Here is a 21457-nt window from a genome sequence, read left to right on the forward strand (position 1 = left end):
TGGTCACTCCAACTCCTTTGTTGGTCTGAGTCCTCTTTTATGTCTACACTTTGTCGCAATGGGATCTTGGCTGTTTCTGTAGCATTAAATATCAGCTGTTGGTTGAGGCATCAAAATGCTATCTCCAGGGCATACCGATTTCCTGAGTTCCAAAATTGATTGTCCCCTTGCCACTTTGACTTCTCTGTGCCACTGAAATCTCACACTTTCCACAATCAAACTTCACTCCTTGACATTTCACCTGGTCAAATCCATACCATTCTTGCCCTGGCTAGGTGGCTCAGTTGGGTGGAGCATTGTCCTGTACACCAAAATGTTGTGGGTTTGATTCCCAGTCAGGGCATATACCTAGGTTGTGGGTTCAATCCCCAGTCAGGCATATATGGGAGGCAACCAATTGATGTTTCTCTTTCCCTCTCCTTTCTCTCTAAAAATATCAATAAGATATCCTCAGGTGAGCATTACAAAAAAAAATCCATACTATTCTTCTATTCTTGGTTCTTCCTGTCACAGTGTTAGGCACTGTAATCAATCCAATTTCTCCATCTAGATACCTGAAAGGAGCCTTCCTACTTCCTTTCCACCTGCATGTCTTTAAAATTCTGTGCTGAATATATTTTTTAAATTTGTTTTCTTTTATTTGTCTCCACTTAATCAGTCTAGTACAAGTTACCTTGATTTATTGGATCAAGAAGAGTCTGGACTTCTTAATAGTGTTCCTGTTTTCTCTCTTCCTTTCCTAACCATTCTCTACCAAGCAGAGAGACTCCATCTGCTTAAAATCCTTTAGTAGCCTTGGATTGTATATACAATAATAAAATCTAAACTCTTTATAGTAGACTACAAAGTGTTGCATAATCTAATAAATGTTCCCACTCCCACCTCACTCTTAATATACTTTATCATTTTACTCTGATCTTTTATTAGCCCTAGCTCTGTCGGATATTTTGTTTGCAGCAGCAAGTATCCTGATTAAAATTTACATTTTCAAGTCTTACTTGGAGTTAAATGTGATGATATGGTTTTGAACAATGAGCTGTAAGCAGAAATCACTGAATGGGTTTTCCAAGGAAGCTATTTGAAGAGGGTAGGTTCAGCTTACACAGGCCTTTAGCCCTTTGCTAGTCTTCTTTCCAGTCTGGAATGCAGCTGAAATGCTAAGGTAAAGCAGCCATCTGCTGGCTATGAGAGGATCAGCAATAGGAAATAAACCACATTCTAAAGATGGTGAGTGGAAAGAGAGAAGCCCATGTCTTTGATATATTGTTTAGCCAAGCACTGCATCTGCTGAGTACTTACTACAAAAATGTAAGCCTGTTACTCATTTATGCTAGCATGTCCACTTTGCTGCTACATGGGGCCAAATGCAATCTGTAATAATTACAACAGGTCAAGTGACCATTTCTGGACTGAATTCATTATCCAGATAGGTGGCTGAATTTTCCTCTTGGAATTGGGTACAGCTTGAGAGCAGTTTGATAAGCTCTGTTATCCATCTAATTTTTAGTCAACAAGATGACCTAGTATAGCCCTGGCCAGTGTTGCTCAGTTGGCTGGGCTTCTCCCCATACACCAAGAGATTGCAGGCTCAATTCGTGGTCAGGGCATATGCCTGGGTTGCAGGCTCAATCCCAGGTCAGGGTGCGTGCATGAGGCAACTGATTGATGTTTCTCTCTTACATCGACGTTTCTCTTTCTCTCTCCTTCTCCCTCCCTCTCTCTCTAAAAATCAATAAAAATATATTTTTAAAAAAGACTACCTAGTATAGGTATAGTTTTACTAGATACAGGTGGGATCATCTTCAGTTTTCCTGCCTTGTTCTCTGATGCAATTGGCATATATATATATATATATATATATATATATATATATATATATATATATATATATATATATCTCCCCAACCTGCCCTTCTACTGGTGCTCCTGAACTCCAGCTCCATCTTTATCAATATTCTTGTGGTTACTATAATTCCCATTTCATTTCCCTACCATCCTTACCTTGCTGTTTTCTGGGAATTTTGATCTCTGAGTGGATATAAAAAGCTGGGGAAGGATAAAAAGGAACAGAAGTCTGCCTTTCAGAAAATAACACTGCACAGTAGAGGGAGTCTTGCCTAGTTTTTGGGTGGCACACTCCCCATAAGTTTTGAATTATAGCCAGACAGTGAAAGAGATTAGCTAACTATTTCAGTTTTGGTGGATGCATTGGTGACTTCATGTTCATGAGGTGAAGCACAGATGGCCTATTGGTGTTTTATCCCCCTCAATTTATTTTTTATGTCCTTAGTTATGAGATATTTCTAGATTCTAATTTTTTCTTACTTTGTGTTTTTCTCCCTCTGAAACTAGAAAGATATCATTAGGTGCTACTAGCCACATAATATTTTAAACCTTTTAAAGTACATTAAATTAAAAAAACACACATATATAACATATTAATTTTTAGCCAGGTTCAGTTGAGGTTAGCTATGATATCTGATTTTAAGGAATTTTCATTTTAGTAGGGGATATATGATATCAAAATATTAAAAGTTGAACAACAATAATGAAGGGTAAGACATTTTCAAAATAAAACAGAGATACACTAAAGCTGAAATAATGAATAATTACATAATTAATCAAATGAATAATTGGTCTATCAGTTCAGATGAGGGAAAGGCCAGTCAGAGAAAATGTTGCGTAGATGATTGAGTTTTAATTGGTTCTTTAAAGTTGAATATAATTTTAATTAGCATGAAATAGAATATACGTCTGATTCCTACTTGTTCTCTGGGCCAGGATGAACATAACAGAATGTCATCACAGGGTCCTAGGGTAGGGTTTCAGGGCTTAGGATCAGAGCCATAATACAGATTGTGGCTCACAATGACCAAAGCTTGGGCTTTGGCATCAGACATCCTTGGGCTCACATCTCAGTTATGGCATTTATTTGTTGGTGTGAGGCCTTATCTTCTCCGTTAAAGTACTTAGCACGGTGCCAAGTCCATAGGAGATGCCCCAAATGGTGAACATTTGTATTACAGTAAGAGCTGCGAGTCGTAGCTGAGAATGGAAGCCAGCAGGCATTATTGCATGAACAGTATTAGAGACTGTTCGTCTAAGAATCAGAAGCTGAAATAAAACAGGGATAGGTTGAGTAAGAGTTCATGGTGATTTGAGTCAAAATGGTTCAGAATACAGGTGAGTATTGGGAGCTGGTTTGCTGAAAGGTGGTGGTCAAATGGCAGAGGGGCAAATGGGGCAACTTAAAACTACAGAGCCAGGCCTGCCAAAAGGACTTTACATAAATGGATGGCATAATTATAATAATATTTTTATAAAATTTTTGAATGCTTTCTATGTACTCTGGTATCATACTTATGTACATTATCTCCTTTAACCTTCATTAGTCTACAGGTAACTGGTATTTTTATATTCATTTAAAAGTGTAAATAAGAAGGCCCAAAACCATCAAAAAATTTGCCCAAAATAACATAGTACAGTAAAACGCAGATCCAGAATTTCCTCCCAGGTTTGCCCAATAGAAGTTCATGTTCATAATCACTAAAATCCTATTTGCTCCCAAGGATGGCAAAAGTACTTTGGAGGTAACATGTAGATGTACTTGAGGAAATTAGTTATATACTTTTAGGTTTATAATGCCTAAAAATAATACTGGCTAGAGTCAAATGTTACTGGTCAAAACACTGAACGCATATCAAACTCATAACTAACAAACGAGGGCATTACAGTCTCTTTATCATACTCACCAATGACAGTTCTGATTGAACCTGCAGGGGCACTTCAGGGACAGAGGCTTGCCACATCTCCCCATGACTGAATCTTTGATTTGTCACTGGAGATTTGTGTACCACAGGGGCACTAATTAGTGTCTCTGGGAATCAGCAAATAATAACGTTTTACAAAGTTTCATTTATATAATAACCACCCGGGTATATAAAAGAACTATTTTTCGTATATAAAAGAACTATTTTTCATATATATAAACTATTATATATATATATATATATATATGCTTTTTCCTATTTCAAAACCTTATCCCACCTAGAGAGCACCTTGGAAAAGTTATATACTAAAAGGAGACATGAGTTCTGCAGTTATCTGCATGACAACTCAGCTTCTTTTTTTCCTCAAAAGGCTTGTGAAAAAAGGGTGCGATAGATAATGCAAAGTTGACATGGCCAAGTAAAATGTCAGGTAGGTGACCTGACCCAGTGAAGGGGGGGCAGGGGTGTGGCTGGTTCACCTGCCACGAACTAGAGGGCACTGGCCCATCCAGACTGGGCAATGGCTATTTACCTGCAGCTGCTTATTGCCTGCTCTTTGGGGAGCCAGAACAGCAATGCCTGCATTTCTGGGTATTTTGAGAGCTGTCACATATATAAAATTTTATGTGAAAACACAGTGCTAAATTAAAATGTCTGCTCAATAAAAAGAAAGAAGGAAAAAACACTATCTAGGCCAAATAAAACACATCTTTAGGTCGAATTCAACATGCATTCTCCACGTCTAGAGATTTCTGAGAATCCACTGATCTTTGTTTAAAGGAGTTTTTTCTTCCTCATGTGAACCTATCCTCACTCCATAAAGGCACACAGCTTCTGATTGTGTTTACTTTTCTGTTTCACTTCTTTTTTTTTCTTTTTTTTTTTATTGCTTAAAGTATTACAAAGGGTATTACATATGTGTCCTTTTTTTCCCCGCCCTTGACAATCCCCTGGCTTCCCCTACCCCCCAGTGTCTTATGTCCATTGGTTGTTTCACTTCTTATGGATGTTACTAGTTACATGTCAATTGAAAGCTAAATAAAAATTTCTACCAAAGTTTTCAAGTCTTCAAATTAGTTTAACTAAAAAGTTGTAAAGCAAATGATAAGTACTAAGATGATTAGTCAGATTTAAGTTGACTTAAATGTTGTATAATGTTGTGAAGTGTTAGATAGCATCATTCTTCATTTTTAAAGGACCTGGTGTGATTCTTTTTTATAAGATTTAGAAGTGCACTGCTTCATCACATACAAAGTTGCTTTGCATAAAGTTTTCAGAACTATTTAACAAAACCCACAAAAGTTAAATCAGAGACAACCCAGAATAAACAGAATATTTATAACTTGGTGACAAGAAAACACCATTACCATAGATAATCACAGTTATTTTTTTAGTGTTGTCTAAAAGGTGGCAAGATGTTTGTTAATTTATAATAATGTAAGTCTAAAATTGAAATAAAACCCAAATGAGAAAATCTGAATAAGAAAATTATTCATATTTAGTTATAAAACAGACTGCTTTTACACTGTCAGTAAAATGTGATAGAGACTACATTTCCAAATGTATGACTGACAATTGTCATCTTCTGAATTTCCCAGTTTATAATTAACAATTATCATCTTTTGACTTGCCACAGTTTGCTCTCACCTGAAGAGCCAGTCAAAGAAATAACTTTAAGATTACAAACTGATATATCTTCAGGGCCAAACATTTTGCATAAATTGATGAAGATACCATAACCCCAACTAAATTTAAAAACACCATTCCAGTAAAACAAAAGATAATATGGGCAAAATTGAGTCAGTCACTTGATAGTAACTCCTGTTATAGACCCATTAGCCTCACTGTTTAATGTGTAACTAGCACATATAAAGTCAATATTATTTTTATACAAGTCCTGCAATACAGGTTAAAAAAAAGAGATATCAGAGTTCTAGGTGCATGTTGGTGATCTTGGGAAGCATGGATCTTCCAAGACAAGTTGCAGCTAAGCTGTCAGGTAGGAGCTGGGGGCTTCAGAATTCGAAAGGAGAGGAGTGGAGAGAAGCTCAGATTCATAGTCAAAAGATGCAAATTAGTTCTCTTTATACATCCAGAATCTGATCTGTGTTTCCTTGTCCATAATCATAGCAAAACTGCTTACCAATTACACATACTTGAGAGAAATAAGGAATTGTGTGGCCTCAAAAGAGCCTATTTTGTGCATGGTCAGGTAATCCCAAAGATCTGAGAATCAACTTGCCTTAGGCAGAGCTAAATCTTTAAACTGGTTAATTCCTTGGTTCATTTCAATACCTGGATTTTACTGTATTGTGGCCCTAATTTGTTTATTCAATTTGAAGAAATTACTCTTCAAAAAGTTCTTTTTTCCCTTTGTTTTTCTTTATTTCTCAGGATGGAGTAAGCTGCAAAATAGCTCATCCTGCCAGTTGAGCCTCTGTGCTCTGCTTTTTGCTTCACAGTCAGTGCTGTTATCCTTGCTTTAATGCAGGTGCACATTGATCATGGCCGGCAACTCGTTTTAAGGGCCGTGATGGCAAGCTCTTCTTAAATAGGTAAGAATAGCACTAATAATAAGGACTACTTACATAGGTTTTGTAAATTAGGTCACTGTTTCCACAATCAACTTCATAAAACTTCCACAAGTCTACTTGGAGGACAATGTTCTGCCAGACACCAACAGCAAATATCCAATAAGTATTTTTAATAGTGAAAAACTTGGTGAAAATTTTGCATGCTCTGTACAAGTCTAAGTGGGGCCTGTTTTCAGTTTTCATGTTGAAAGCATAAGCAGTCATAGATGGTAAACAAACATACTAACATTTTAATTTTAATGAAAAAAAAATGGACTCTTAAAAGTTTATCATAAATTCACCAAGACTAAGGAAGGGGGGATAAAAATGGGTAATGAATAAAATGTAACCAGTTAAGAATACTTGCACCTTGACTTGTTACCAAAGAAAGTACTTTGATAACTTGGATATGCCAAAGGAGACAAGACAAAGGAAATATGTCAAAGAGAGTTTAAAGTAGGTTAATATCAGGTAGGAATCCCATGATTTTAAATTAAAAAAAAAAGATTTGAGATTTACAATCCATAGAAATCCATCTACAGGAAGAAAGAGTGAACATTTTTTATTTATTCCACAGGCCAATTTTAAACCCTGCATACAATATTTGTGACATAAAGTAAAGTATATGATGCTAATACTATTGTTGAGAGTGAGGAGGTGCTGGCAGAGACAATGATGAGGTCTAGGAAGCGAAGGGGCTGAGGCCTGGGCTATCCCGGGATAAGGAGTGTACCTCACTTGATTGTAACCTCCAACAGGACAGAGAATCTTTCTGTTTTGTGTCCTCAGCTTTCAAAGCAGGCTCTTACATATAATGGATGGCAATAAATATCTGTTAAATGAATAAAAACATGAACTAATCAATGAATGTATGAAAGTAGTTGATCTGCTTGCCTACTTTCCCACTTTGGGAATTCTTAAAAAAACAGAGGCAGGATTGGGGTAATGACCACTCAGTGAGCAGGAAATGATTAATGCAGGGACCTCAGGACACTCCATTAGGGTAACATTTCCAAGGGTTTGTATTATATAAGATAGAGAACACTAGGGTAAAAATAACAATTACAAAACTAGCTTAAATATAGGTCTTTACTATCCAAAATAAGTTGTAGGTGAGAATTATAAGGATGTCATATTAATAATCTGTGTGAAAGTAAAAGCTATTCATTAGTATTTCCAAGACAGGAAAAAAATGTCTTCTATCTTTCCTTCTTTTTCTTTTTCTTTCTTTCTTTTTAAACTATGGAGGTTAAGTACAGCACATCCAGGAATGTAAACTTCTTTCCCATCTATTTGATCATGTGTTATTGGCATTAACACTGTCAATAATTCATGGTAAAAGAGGAAGTTGCCATGAAAGGTTACCCATTGTCAGGCTATGATCAATAGGTAAGACCACAGTGGGTGATGTATTATCATGTATCAGCCAGAATCACTTTCTCATGGATCTTGAAAACAGAAGTTACGCTCAGTTTGTGTGACCTGAGCAAAGCTTATTTGTTCCTTCTCCTTTCACTGCTGATTATAGACTATGCTTTGAATACATTTTGAGTCCAGAACAGCTCTTGCTATTTAAATTCCTGTGATCTGGCAGTGGGCCTCTAGGACTTGCCTCCATGTTTTGATGTTGGCATTTATATTTGAGCAAACAAAACTGTCACTTTGCTTTCCTGTCTTCCTCTATTGGGTCACTTTGTGCTCCATGATATGATCTAAGACAATGCAATGCAAGGAGACACATGTCCCTTCTTATTGGAAATATGAAGACTGTAGCTTCCTTTTAGCCTGTGGGAAAGAAAGCAGGTCAGGTGTCCAAAAGTAGTGGAGGAAAGTTAGTGTCATCACTATTTCTCTTCCCCACAGAAATAATATAAGATCATGAGGCTTGAACAGCACTGGTTTCTACACAGAGGGAAACAGAGAAAACAGTATCTATGTTGTTTATGTATATGATACTGTGGAAGGACACCCATCTAATAACAAGACTACCATTTCTGAACACTTTCAAACACATTCTTAATCTAATACCATCTTGCAATCTCAGGGGGGAAAGTGCGGCTCACTTATTAAAATCACCTTCTAAGTGATAAAAAAAAATTAAAACATTAGCAGTCATTTGGCTTCTTTGTTTGATTTAGAAAGTAAAATCACCTGATTATTTATATATTTTGGTTTTCAGAGTAAAGCATCGAAAGCATTTTGAAACTTAAACATTCAAATGTGTTTTTGTTTCATTTTATGTTATTTTTTATTGCACCCAAATGCTAGTAAATAAAATAATTTATACATAAGTGGGTGAGAGGTCTGCATCAGTCAGTTTAATTTTTGTTATCAATGGCATTTGCATGTGGAAAATGCACCATATTGTGGAGATGGTAGGGGCCACCAGAAATGACACACTGGTGCTTCTCTAAGAAAAAAAATATATATAATAATAATACATAGGATAAAGTGAAAAAAGAATAAAATAACTCTGGATTTCTTGAGGTGTTTTTTTGTTTGATTGTTTGTTTGTTTTTTGCCTTCCTCCAAAGTTTTCTGTCCTTTTCTGAGGATATACAGGGTGGGGCAAAAGTAGGTTTACAGTTGTTCATATGAAAAATTATATAGTACTTAATAAATAATAATACAAGAATAAACTCTGTTTTGCATACTCACAAATGTAAACCTGCTTGTATCCCACCCTGTATATGATTTCTCTTCCTTTATCCTTAAAATTGCTTGACATATGACAACCATACTTCCTGTTATAATTGAAATCCCATATCTCTTCCCCAATAAACTTACTGCCAGTGCATTGGAAGTGAATGGGAATCATAAAAACTCATCACCTCAAAGGAGAAGCCTATGAGATCACACGCAGAGAAGATGCATTGTGGCTGGGAGAGAGTGGCACTGTACATCTGCGACTTACTTACAAGACGCATTCATGTAAAAATCATTGCCTTTCCCTTACTTGATATTGTTTGGAGATGGTTCTGCTGATCAGTTTTTAATATGCCTTTTGAAAACTGACAAGTACTTTACCCACATCTCTTTAGGAACGCATGGATTCAAAGGCTGGATAAAATACTTTCATGCTTCCCAACACAAACCTGAGAGGGTAATTAAACAGATGGTAACAATAAACGGAATCTGAACACATCAGGGACTGGAGTCCCTTATTAAAAGCCTTATGCACTGAAGGGAGGGGGAAAACAACTCTGGGGAAGTGTTTTTGCAGCCAGCACCTTTATGTCTGCCTTGACCTCATAAACAGAAGCGAATCAACCATTTAGGGCTGGGTTTCCTACCACTTGGGAGAGGGCACTTCCAGAGGTCGTCTGCGCAGTCTGAGGAGCAGGCGTGCGAAGTGTGCCCCTAAGGAATGCCTCAGGATTGCCTTCAAAGACATCAATTTTAGCCCTGGCCAGTGTTGCTAAGTGGTCAGAGTGTCTGCCTGTGCACCCAAGGGTCGCGGGTTTGATTCCTGGTCAAGGGCACGTACCTGGGTTCCAGGTTTGATCCCCAGCCCCCAGTCAGGGCCCATGCAGGAGGCAACCAATCAGTGTGTCTCTCTCACATCTCTCTCTCTCTCTCTCTCTCTCTCTCTCTCTCACTTTCTCTCTTTTTTTTCTCTCTCTCCCCTCCCCTTCCTCTCTTCTACTCTCTCTAAAAAAATCAATGGAAAAATATCCTCAGGTGAGGTTAAACAAAAAATCAAACAAAAAAGACCTCAAATTCAGACACAACAATTTTGTAGCTGTCAATTCACCCCATCCGCACCCCTCTGGCACACACATACACATTCACATGGAAACCTACGTTGGAAGACTTATGCTTGAAGCACAAAGCTATTTTCTCTACCTGAGGCCCAAACTAGGTATAGATCCCTATGATAATACAGGTATTCTGAATATCTTCAACCTCATTTGTGGCAACAGAATGATCTCCTACTTATTCCATCCTTGAAACAAATGAGAATTCTTCTTATTTCTCAGAACTTATTGTCACTGCCCTGAGTCAATCTACAGATGAGGAGAATTGAAGCAATCTTGATATTTCAGATTTTTAATGTATGTGGTTATTTTTCCTAGAATGTAATAATGAGCTCAAATATATAAATATCATATACATCTCTCTCTGTATATATGTGTATATATAGACAGATATATATATACTAGAAGCCCAGTGCATGAATTCATGCACGGGTGTGGTCCGGCCAGCCAGCCCTGATCAGGGCCAATTGGGCTGGGCCGGCCGGGAAGAAGGGCCACAGGCAGTTAGCTGGCCAGCCCTGCCCCCTGGTCGAACTCCCCATAGAACTCCTGGTTGAAGAGACAATTTACATTTTGGCCTTTTATTATATAGGATATATGTAGTATACTAGTATATGCACACAGTATAATGTATATGTGTATGTGTGTGCACACACACAGAAAGAATTCATTCTATGCAAGAAAGGATCACGTTGCTGCAGAAGGTTGCAGTGTTACCATGCCACTACACATGCAAAGATGCTATGTTGCCATTACATAAGGCACTTACAACCTGAGGGATAATCAAGTCAGTGTTTGTTCTTCTTCTGTTCCTCAACCTGCTTCAGTTCTCTGCTTCACTTGGCAAGTTTTTGGAGTACCATTTATGAGTAACATTCGGCATCAGTACAACAATGATTTTGCTTAATTAAGTGCTAGCAAGCAAAGTACCATGTCAACTACAGTGTTTTAGATTAATCGAGGTTATAATGATGATCTAGAAAGGACATTTTGAAAACTGAGGCAAGTATTAAAACAGGAAAATCTACAAGGTATTGACAAATGTAAATCAAATGGCAGACATCATATTTCAGCTTGCATGTTACCTCTCTGTGGGTTCACATTACCATATAACACTGTCCAATTTTAATTTGGGGGCTTGATACTTAATTAATATAAAAAGACTGTTCCCATCTTCTGTTAAAATTGTACTTAAAAATGACATGCATCACCTTGGGAATTTGCTATAAAACTCTCTTAATAATATTGACTATGATCCCAAAGTTATTTTAAGAGTGAAGTGTATTATATGAATTAAATAAGAGACTGCAAATAATTTACTGGCATAGCATGGTTGCTGCCACACAGAGTAGTAGGTAAGCTTTTTTAATTAGAATGTACACTTTTAGATGACTGATTATGAAGATCAGGGGGACCAAGATTTTCATTCATCAGTAATTCTCCTTTATGTCTACACTAAGATGTAAAAACGAGACCTCTGGCTCTAACTTGGTATTTCAGAGCCTTTCAGGCTGGTGCAGAAGCTGTTTTACCTGTAATCTCTAGTGCTGCTCTGCCCCCTTGTGCTGCTACAGCGAACTCGACAGAGGAACAGTTTGTCTTCATCTTTGTACGTGAACTACAGAAAACCCCCGCAGTCTCTTCTCACTTTTCTGGCAAGTTCAAGGTCAGTGTCTAGCTATTTTCAGCTCATCTCTTCTTGATCCATGCAGAGAAATGACAAGGTAACGTGATTCGAGGTCAGCTGTATTACAGGAACCGTTACATAAACGGAGAAAGTGAAAATCAATCCTAGCTGACAGTGACTTCGGGATAATCAACGCTCACTGGATGCCTCTGTCAGCTCGCCTGCATCAAATACCGTGTGACTTCTGTCAGATCTTTTTAAGAAAACTATATTCTCACTTTCAGCAACCTAAATAACTATTTCACTTGAGCTGGATTTTTCAGCTATGTTAGCCTTCCAGATCTGTAAACTATGCTAATGATTCTTCGAAAAATTTTATGGTTGATACCCATTATCCTGCAGTTTGTTATTCACCTCGACGCAAGGTACTTTTGCAAAACATGCCCTTATTTTGTGTGGCTCCTGGGAGCTTCCCTACAGACTGTTGCATCTTTGGCATTGAACTCAACACCCTTCCCCAAATCATCCTCAGCCCTAATGCCTCTCTTCCCTCTTGGTCTCAGAGCCCCTTCATCAATCATTTCTTGTTGAGAGATTAGGTTTCCTTCTCCATTGTAGGTGTTCACCATTGCTTTCCTTTTTATCTTTGTATTTCCTACTCGAATGTGTTTCCCTGATGCAGAACTGGAAAAACAGTGTTTAACAAGATGTTCCCCATCAGTGGCATTCCCACTGACTGCACCTGATATGCCAGTTTAGGGAAGGAGCTATTTTATCCCAGCCACCTTGCACTCCCTGGAAACTGTCAGGCACTCAGTCCTCCACTGAAGTACAATTTACCATAATATTAGTTGTCAGTAAATTCAAAGACGGAACTCCTAAAGCTATAAAATGGATTAGAAGCAATTTAAAAGAGAATTAACAAACTAGAGTAAGAGTATACTGTCAACAAACAAATGCTCCATCATAGGACTGTAATTTGGAATTTTAATTACCCCTCTGCTTCTGTAACAAAACAATGTCTGAACTGGCAGCGATTTGAATCTCTCACAGGTCATTGAGCATTCTAGTTAATTACTCTATGAATAGCCTGTTTTTCTCCCCTCTGGAAACACGTTTCTAATGGCAGTCAAGGTCTGACAAATGTGTCATCTACATAATTAGCTAGGAAGCAACACAAAACATTAAACATGCTTTGTGCCGACAACTATCAAAACATTTCATTTGTTGTCAATTATTCATTACTTTGTAGGTTCTGAAGGGGTTGTTATTATGGAAATAAGTCCAGATGCTAACAAGGTTAGAGTTTTGGATTCAAATTAGTAATCAGAGGACTAACTTTTTAAAAAATGTATCTCATCTCGTGTACATTCAGCACCGTGTTCAATCTGTAGGAGATTACAAAGTTAGCCGTGCTCGAGATAAAATGGAAAAGGCAGAGCCATGTATGTGAATCTGGGAGCCCAGGCTCATTCTTTGAAGTCCAGCTCTACAGTGCTGCTGTACACCTTCTGAACCTTTGACAAGTCCAATTTGTGCTTGGTAAACAGAGTTAAAGATTTTCACAGCATGAGATGACATGGGATGGCGCAGACAAGGAAAACAATCTTTGGTGGGGATTTTTATTCTCTCCCCCCTCCCCAGGGCACATTATGTAAAAGTCAAAATGCAGGCTAATAAACTATTTTTGTCTGCTCTACAGAAGCCTATGTACCTTAGGTAACCCTTGAATTTCATAAAAAATTTTGCTGATTTTGAAATCTTGTTTCTTTTATTATTGTTTTAATATCACAGAAAAGGCCAAGTATTTTGTTGAAAGCAGCACTCCTGATGTATATGGAGGATATAAAAAGATTTCTCAACAAAATTGACCTCTCAGTGGCAAAGAAAATTGTGGTGGAAGACACATTATTGCTTAGTCATATCTGAAGCTTGGATCTATGGAGAGTCGCACTCCACTGTCCTCCAGCTTTTCCTTATACACCAAAATGCCTTACAAATGTCATCGAAATAGTCCAATAAAGATTAGGAACAAAACGCTGTCCTTACATTGATGAGATAAGGAAGATTTAGCTGCTGGATGCAGTGTATAACAACAGCTCATAAGGTTTGTTGTTGAATCAGAAAAACAGAATTCAAATTATACTTGTGTGTGTCTGGAATTTAATTGAGATGAGCAGTTTATTTTCTACATAATGTTTAATCAGATGCCTGTACTACAGGGCTAGATAAAAAGAAAGAAAACAAATTCTATCAGGAGAAATCGAGAAGACCCGTTATCTACCGGGTGTGCAAAATATGTCAGGAAATAATTCTACCCTGGGTGCTGAGATTGCCCAGTTAATAAAAAAAAATAAAAAATCAGCCACTCGCTAAGAGAAAATAATTGTCTGTATCCATATTTTTCAAAGCAAAAAGGCAGCCACATCGTACATTAAGTAGGACACATTAAAATGAGCTTTAATAATCTTTATGCAGAAGGAAACTAATCCTTTTCCAGATCATACAATCCACAGCAATAAAAGGAAATCATCGAACTAAAAACAATTTTAGAAATGGCTGCAGACTCTCATTTAATTAACATGCAACAGATCATATATTTATGAGGAAGTCAAAATATTTAGGAAGCCTATAATCCTGTAAGCCTTAATGTGGTATAAAAACAACAAATAAATGCAAAGTGTTACTGTTATCCATGCCTGCCTGATCAATGGTTTTCACATATTGATCTATAAATGGAGCTGACAGTCTGTGTTGGCTGCACATTTTCCAAGCGGCGCTATTTTTGCACAAAACCAATACGGGCAATTACCTTTGTTTGAGATGCCAAGTCTTATCAATTCAAAGTGATTTAGTGTCATTTTAATTAAATATCAGGATCCACTTCAGGACAATTTATACAAACAAAGCCTCAAACCTAACTATAAGCTTGATTTGAAGTAAACACGGACAAGTCATACAGTCTCATAACATTTCTCAAAAACTCGACTGAACAGAAGGCTTATATTTTTAGTAGCAATTTTTATGTCTGCCTTTTTGGCTAGCCACAACTTTGGCAAGTATCCTATAATCACAGAAGTAAGAAACAAAAGAAAGTTGTTTCCTCTTTTTTCCTATAATAGATTAAAAAGGAACATGAACGAGCCCAGACTGTTAACAGAAGCAAAAGGAATCTTATGTGTTAATGTTTAGCAATGGTTCAAGCTAAGTCTTTATCTGAACACTAATAGAAAGATATTTCTCTGTCCATAATGGCCATGAATGAATTAATGCACTTATGTGGGGTTTACAAGATGGAAATGGTAAATATTCATACATTTGCTGCTTAAGCCACCAGCATTAAATACCGAAACTACTCCTGCCTGCAAATCCTATGCCTGCAGTTTCCTGACTTCAACTATTCAAACTCTTCATTAATATCTATTCTAAAATGTCTACTAGGTTGGAGGATCACTCTTATAAAAAACATCAATGCCACATTAATGCAACAACCTTCTGCATTAGCTATTTGCTGGATTGCATGCTAGCCTTTTTAGCCCTTAAAGAGCCACACTTCATTTGCCCCATTTACACTCACTAAGCTTTCTGCTTCTGTGGGTAGCACATTCTGATACAGTGGGGCCTTGACTTACGAGTTCCGTGACGGAGCTCGTAACTCAAATTACTCGTATGTCAAATCAAAAAGTGAACCAGTGAGACACATGATGCTGGGCTGATGTTGTGGCATTCACTGTGACGTTCGCTGCGCCAACTAGCAGCGGGGTATCTGAAGCTGGCTCGTAACCCGAATTTTAGCTCGCAACTCAAAGCAAAAAATTGGCCAAGAGACAGCTCATATCTCAAAAACTCCTTAGTCGGGACACTCATAAGTCAAGGCCCCACTGTATATAAATAGCAGTCCACCTTTAAGAGGGCTCACTCCAGTACTGAGGGTGAGACAGCAAACCACTGAGACCAAAGGACATTCCTTCCCCACCAAGCAGAGATCTCCAGATCTTGCTCACAGATAGGCAATTTTCTTGCTAACCATGTCCTCCCATGTTCAAATTTCCTCCCTCACCAATATTCCCCAAGTACTAAAGTGACCTCTTTGAATTTTGAAAAGGCATCGATCTTATAAACCACATAAAAATGATTATTTGGTGTTTAAGGAAAATGATGCATACCACCCAATAAAATAGTAATGGAGTATTGATATCTGGTCACTGAAAAGCTTCCCTGCAGCACTTAGGTAATCAAAACTTTTAATTTAACAAGTAAATTCACCTACGTTTGCAGGGCTTAGGGTTGAATTAATGTTCATATTGACATTTCAAACTTTTGCTCCTAGATTTAAACACCAACAAATAGGCTCTTCTCAGGTATATAGGAGAAGTTTATATTGTGTTCTGAGCTCACAGTTGTATTGAACATACTTATAATTGAACAAAATAAGGAAGATGAATTTGTGAACTAATGACAAAATTATATAACTGATTTGACCCTAGAACCTTTGATTACTTTTTGTAATAAGTTAAATTGTTATGAACATAAGGTCAGATTCTTGTGTTATTATGTACTCTAATAAGTCCATATTTGCATAATTGTCATGCCAGTGTACATATATACATATATACCATGCATATTAAATAGGATGCACATATATATATACACCATGCATACTAAATAGAATGCATAAGATATATATATATATATATATACATATATATATATATAGTTTCTAAGTATTCTTAATTTTTGTGTACAGATTAAATGTACAGAAAACATGTGCACACATTTTTATTATACATTTTCTCCTATTTCTCCTAAGTTCAAAATACCGCCCCCCTTGACCTCACTCCAACCAACTTCTGAAAGATCAAGTTCTTAGTTAGCTTGAGCAGATATCTTTAACAGGCTTGTTTGAATAAATATGCCCAAATACTTTACATTCTGTCAGTATCTAGTCAGAAAATTGTGCTTGGAAAAAAAGAGATGAAAAGAACTGAGACAGAAAGAAAATTAGTGCCATGGCAAGCTTTCAATACAGTATCTCAGCCAAGTTTTCTCGGTGAAATGACATATCCTCACTGAAATACCCTTTTTATATAATTATGCACTGAGCACACATCACCCAAAGTAACTTATTTTTGTTCCTTATCAAGGAATACATATTGCCCAGGCTAAGAATGAGGAAACAAAAGCTGGGATAATTATGGCTGATTTAACTTTGGAAAACTCTTATTCTCCAGCAGTCCAGCATACAAACCCCCAAACTAAAGTTATGTAACAAGGTAATATCAACAATGAGAAACTGCATGATAAAATCCTGCCCAAAAGTGAAAAATGCTAATTTTGTCTCATTTAGCAGCTGGATACAGAAATGCTCATTAGTTTTAAGAGGGTTAATCCTTTTAACTTTTGCATATTGATATGCCAATTATGCCTAATTGTACAAGAGGCATCAGTCAAGGTAATAGTGCATAAACACATGAAAGTTATTAAGTACATCCCAACATGTAATAAAGTAGGTGTTAATTGGTAGCTGAGTTCTGCGGGCTATTGAGGTGGATAATTCATTGAGAGATGGATCACTTGTAATTTCTCTCCATAATTCCTTTTGCAGTCTCACGCTGTGATGTTTTCATGCTTGTCAAAAACAACTGCGGCATAGTGCCTTTTGTTAAACACAGCCAATAAAATATGTTAGGCATCATTAAATATACTTAACTTTTAAACTTCTTCAAAGGTACAGTTCTTACTGATAATACATTATAGAGATTCCAATAATTTACTCTAACCACTGCCTCAAGTTCATAGTTGAGGAACATTTTAGCTGGTTCAAATGCAGAGTCGGGCTGGCAGTGTTGTGCCTCCCTGCAGACAATACTTTTAAATGAGAAATAAATAAAGAAAAATGCATCTCTGGATACCTTATGTAAGGGTGTATTTCTCGCTCCCAAAATATAATCACTGGCTTCCTTATGCTAAATTTGCCTTTAATACCTGAAGAAGGAATGATTCAAATCCTATATTTCTCAGGTGCCTGAGATGATTGTGGGTTAATTTTGCACTTGAAATTTGAGTGAAAAACAGGGAATACATGTAATTGGTAACATGCTACTCAGCAAGTTTATCTCATTTAATAACTCAGTTAGGGAGCTGAATATTTCATAGGTCCCTGTGATATTAACGGAACACACAATTAATAGCTCACATGTTTCTGCTGGGTGACTGGAAAACACAGCCTGTCCCCAGCTAACCTATTTCTCGCTTTTGCTCTCACTGTGAGAAACAACATAGATCCGGGGTCCAAAAGAGTGGCTAACATTGCATAAATAATTTTGTAACATCCTATGGCCTCAGCTGCAAGTTACCACCATTATGGAAGAAAATTAACCAGAGGAGACTCATCGCAATCAGTGTGTTTAGTGGCTCAGGATGCGTGCAGGGGCAGGGACACAATTGGCAGTAGAGTTCATCTCTAACTATTTTATTTCAAATCTTCCTAATGACACATTATCGAAACAAAATGGCTTCCTCTCCAAACCTTAAATTGCCATACCATTTCAATCGTTTCAGCTCATTCCAAATCAGTCCTAATTTCCAATATCATATATCGCAGGGATAATTTTAAGAAAGAAATTGTCACGTTTTTGTGGGTTTTTTTCCCCCAAAGACTTTTTTCTCGTCTCGGTTTATTCTTAGCTAATTTTAGCCTCTGGCTTTTCAAAGTGATGTACTGTATTTGGAAGTACAAACACCACATGCTAGCATAACCTCATTATTTTTATGACACTGAAGCATGATAGTGGAGACCCTTAAAATGAGGCAAAGGTGCTCTTCAGTCTAGCTCCAAATCCACTTTATCACTCTGGATTAAGCTCATCCCTTCTCTTGCAACTGGGGACATTATTATGACTATAAGTAGGCCAGATAAAATACATTATAAAATCAGTTTTCTCATGCACATTAGGAAAACAAATAAAACAAGGCTAATTCATGTTGTTGTTGTTTTTTACACAAAATTCTGTGTTAGGGAACTTGGTTGTTAAGGATATTGACTTACAGGTTCAGTGACCTTCCCAACATCGGTGAGGATCATGGATTTACTTTGGCTCAGTCTATCATGGTGACTGTTGGCATTTTTGATTCTCATCTGCACAGCTCCAGTGCCTTGGCGGGTGGAATTCAGTGTTTCTACGGAAGTATCTGAATTTGTAGATTTCTGCATATTACAGTGTTATCCCTGATAAAATATAAAAACATCATATTATTCTCTAAAAACTCTGGTGGAGTGCACATTCCTCTTAGCCAATAAGGTACAAAAATGAAATATAAAGTCTTTACTTTTCTGAGTAGTAAATAAAAAGTTCATTTCTTTGTAATTATTTCAGTCAATTAAATTACTGGACAATGCTGCACATGCCAGGAGACTTCAAAGTTCATAGGCAACACGCCCATACTCTGTGCAATTTCTAATTCCATTAAAAAACGAATGGCAATATCATACAATCTTCCTTATATTTCATGATGTTGTTATCTAGTCATCTTTAGGTTATATTATTTTTGTATTCACATTTTCATCTGTTACCCACTCCACTTCCACACATGACCACCAACACTGCTTTTTGGTGAACAAATAACTATGTCAATAAAGTCAACTTTAAGTAAATAGAATTGTCATTACAGCAAACCACCCTGGTCCCAATGACTATCAAATATGTTGGCTTGATCTTATTAGCATGGTACTTAGCCTCAGTCCCCCCGCCCCCCACCCCACCACACACACGTATAATATCCACAGGGGGCATTAAAATTCTTTTGTCCATCACCATCTGCCAACTGAACTAGATTTAGTAGCTTAGTTGGACATAATATTTACAAAGAACGTGAAGAAAGAGAAAATCAACACCATTTATTTATTTATGCATTTATTTATGTATGTATTTATTTATATTTTCATAGACAAAATTTGACCAGGCAGGACAATTGAATGTGGGCACATTTAAAGGAGTAGCAGTGAAGAAATAATAATTTGGAAAAAGAAAACAAAGAGAACTGAATGAACTTTGGTAGCAGCAATGGGTGGAATAGAAGGGCTTTAGTTACTTCCTCAAATCCAGAATTCTTTTCAACTGCTCCTCCCCATAGGCACCACAAATTAACATATCATCTCATTTAATATAGAACTTTTACAATGCAAACACAGCTTTTAAGCTTCTAGAAACAGATCCTGGCTTGATTGTTGTCTCCACATTCCGCCTAGGTAGACATTCCATAGCTAGCGTGGGCATGTGTGTAAACAACAGAACACTTTGTCACCAGTTATAGAAGCCAATAAATTCCAAAAGAAGGATGAAATTTTAAGAAGCAACTATATTGGTAGCCCTATGTCTGCTGAGCAGACAATGGGGCTTGAATTATGGTAATGTTTAAGAGGACACTAAAATAATTAGAAAAGAATTAAAGCATTTCAATAGTAGGAAAGTGTCACCTCATAACTGACACCAGTAAGGCAATTGAGTGTCGGGTAATGTGTTCGGTGGTTTAATCCTTGTAAAACCTATGAGACAGATATTAAACACATGTTTGTAGAGGAGAATACTAAGAGTCAGAGAGACTAGTAATTTTTCGAAGGACACTGTACAGAAAGAAGTAAAGGAGTATGCATTTTATTCTCCAAAAAAAGACCCAGATAACTATCAACAGATTAATAGATGGACAAATTCTAAATTGATGCATACAACTACATGGATAAATTACAAATTCAATGTGCTGAATGAAAGAAGGCAGGCAAAAATAATAAAGTATTTATTGGGTGCTTATGATTTCACTTACATAATGTTCTAGAAAATGCAAATAGTGGCAGAAAGATAATCAGTGATTATCTAGGGATGGGATGGGGAGAGAAGTGGATTATCCTGGATACAAGGAATCTTTGGGAGTAATAGATATGTTTGTTATCTATGATTGAGATGATGGTTGAACAGTAGTAGTCTATATATTTTAAAAATAATCAAATTGTACACTTTCAGTATTTGCACTTTACTGTATTTCAGTTATACCTCACAAAGTTGTTTGTAGAAATGCTGTTTTAAGAATTTCTTCACAGATCGTTGCTCATATTTTCATTTTTATGTTTCTACATTAGTTATGTATTATAAAATTTATTCAATTGAGAATAAAATTTCACTTTTAATAAGATTTAAAACATAATTTGAATAAAAGATTTTGTCCCCCTATTTCATCCTATCTAATAAAATAGTAATATGCAAATTGACCATCACTCCAACACACAAGATGGCCGCCCCCATGTGGACACAAGATGGCCAGCAGGGGAGGGCAGTTGGGGGGGATCAGGCCTGCAGGGGAGGGCAGTTGGAGGTGACCAGGCTGGCAGGGGAGGGCAGTTAGGGACAATCACGCTGGCAGGGGAGCAGTTAGGCAATGATCAGGCTGGCAGAGGAGTGGTTAGGGAGTGATCAGGCAGGCAGGCAGGTGAGCGGTTGGGAGCCAGCAGTCCTTGATTATGAGAGGGATGTCCCAGATTGGAGAGGGTGCAGTCTGGGCTGAGGAACACACACCCCTGCATGAATTTCGTGCACTGGGCCTCTAGTAGAAATATAATCATTACTTTGATGAGAAGAGTTTTAAGATATATCAAATCTGGCCACTAATGTAGGCATAAAGGATCTTACCTCTATATCTAACTACAGTAAGATATAGATTAATATATATATATATATA

At 37.1% G+C, this 21457-nt stretch overlaps 1 protein-coding gene across 1 annotated transcript in view; it reads right to left on the bottom strand.

Moving 5' to 3' along the window:
* The window catches only part of ARHGAP15 (Rho GTPase activating protein 15), a 650587-nt gene that overhangs the window by 601418 nt on the left and 27712 nt on the right, over positions 1 to 21457 (bottom strand). The window contains exon 2 of the mRNA XM_006086875.3: positions 18777 to 18956. Coding sequence (XP_006086937.1) covers positions 18777 to 18941 — 165 coding nt within the window. The 5' untranslated portion in view covers positions 18942 to 18956. The remainder of the gene's footprint in view (positions 1 to 18776; positions 18957 to 21457) is intronic.

The sequence above is a fragment of the Myotis lucifugus genome, unplaced genomic scaffold (genome assembly GCF_000147115.1).
Source record: "Myotis lucifugus unplaced genomic scaffold, Myoluc2.0 scaffold_32, whole genome shotgun sequence".
In the NCBI taxonomy this organism is placed as follows: Eukaryota; Metazoa; Chordata; class Mammalia; order Chiroptera; family Vespertilionidae; genus Myotis; species Myotis lucifugus.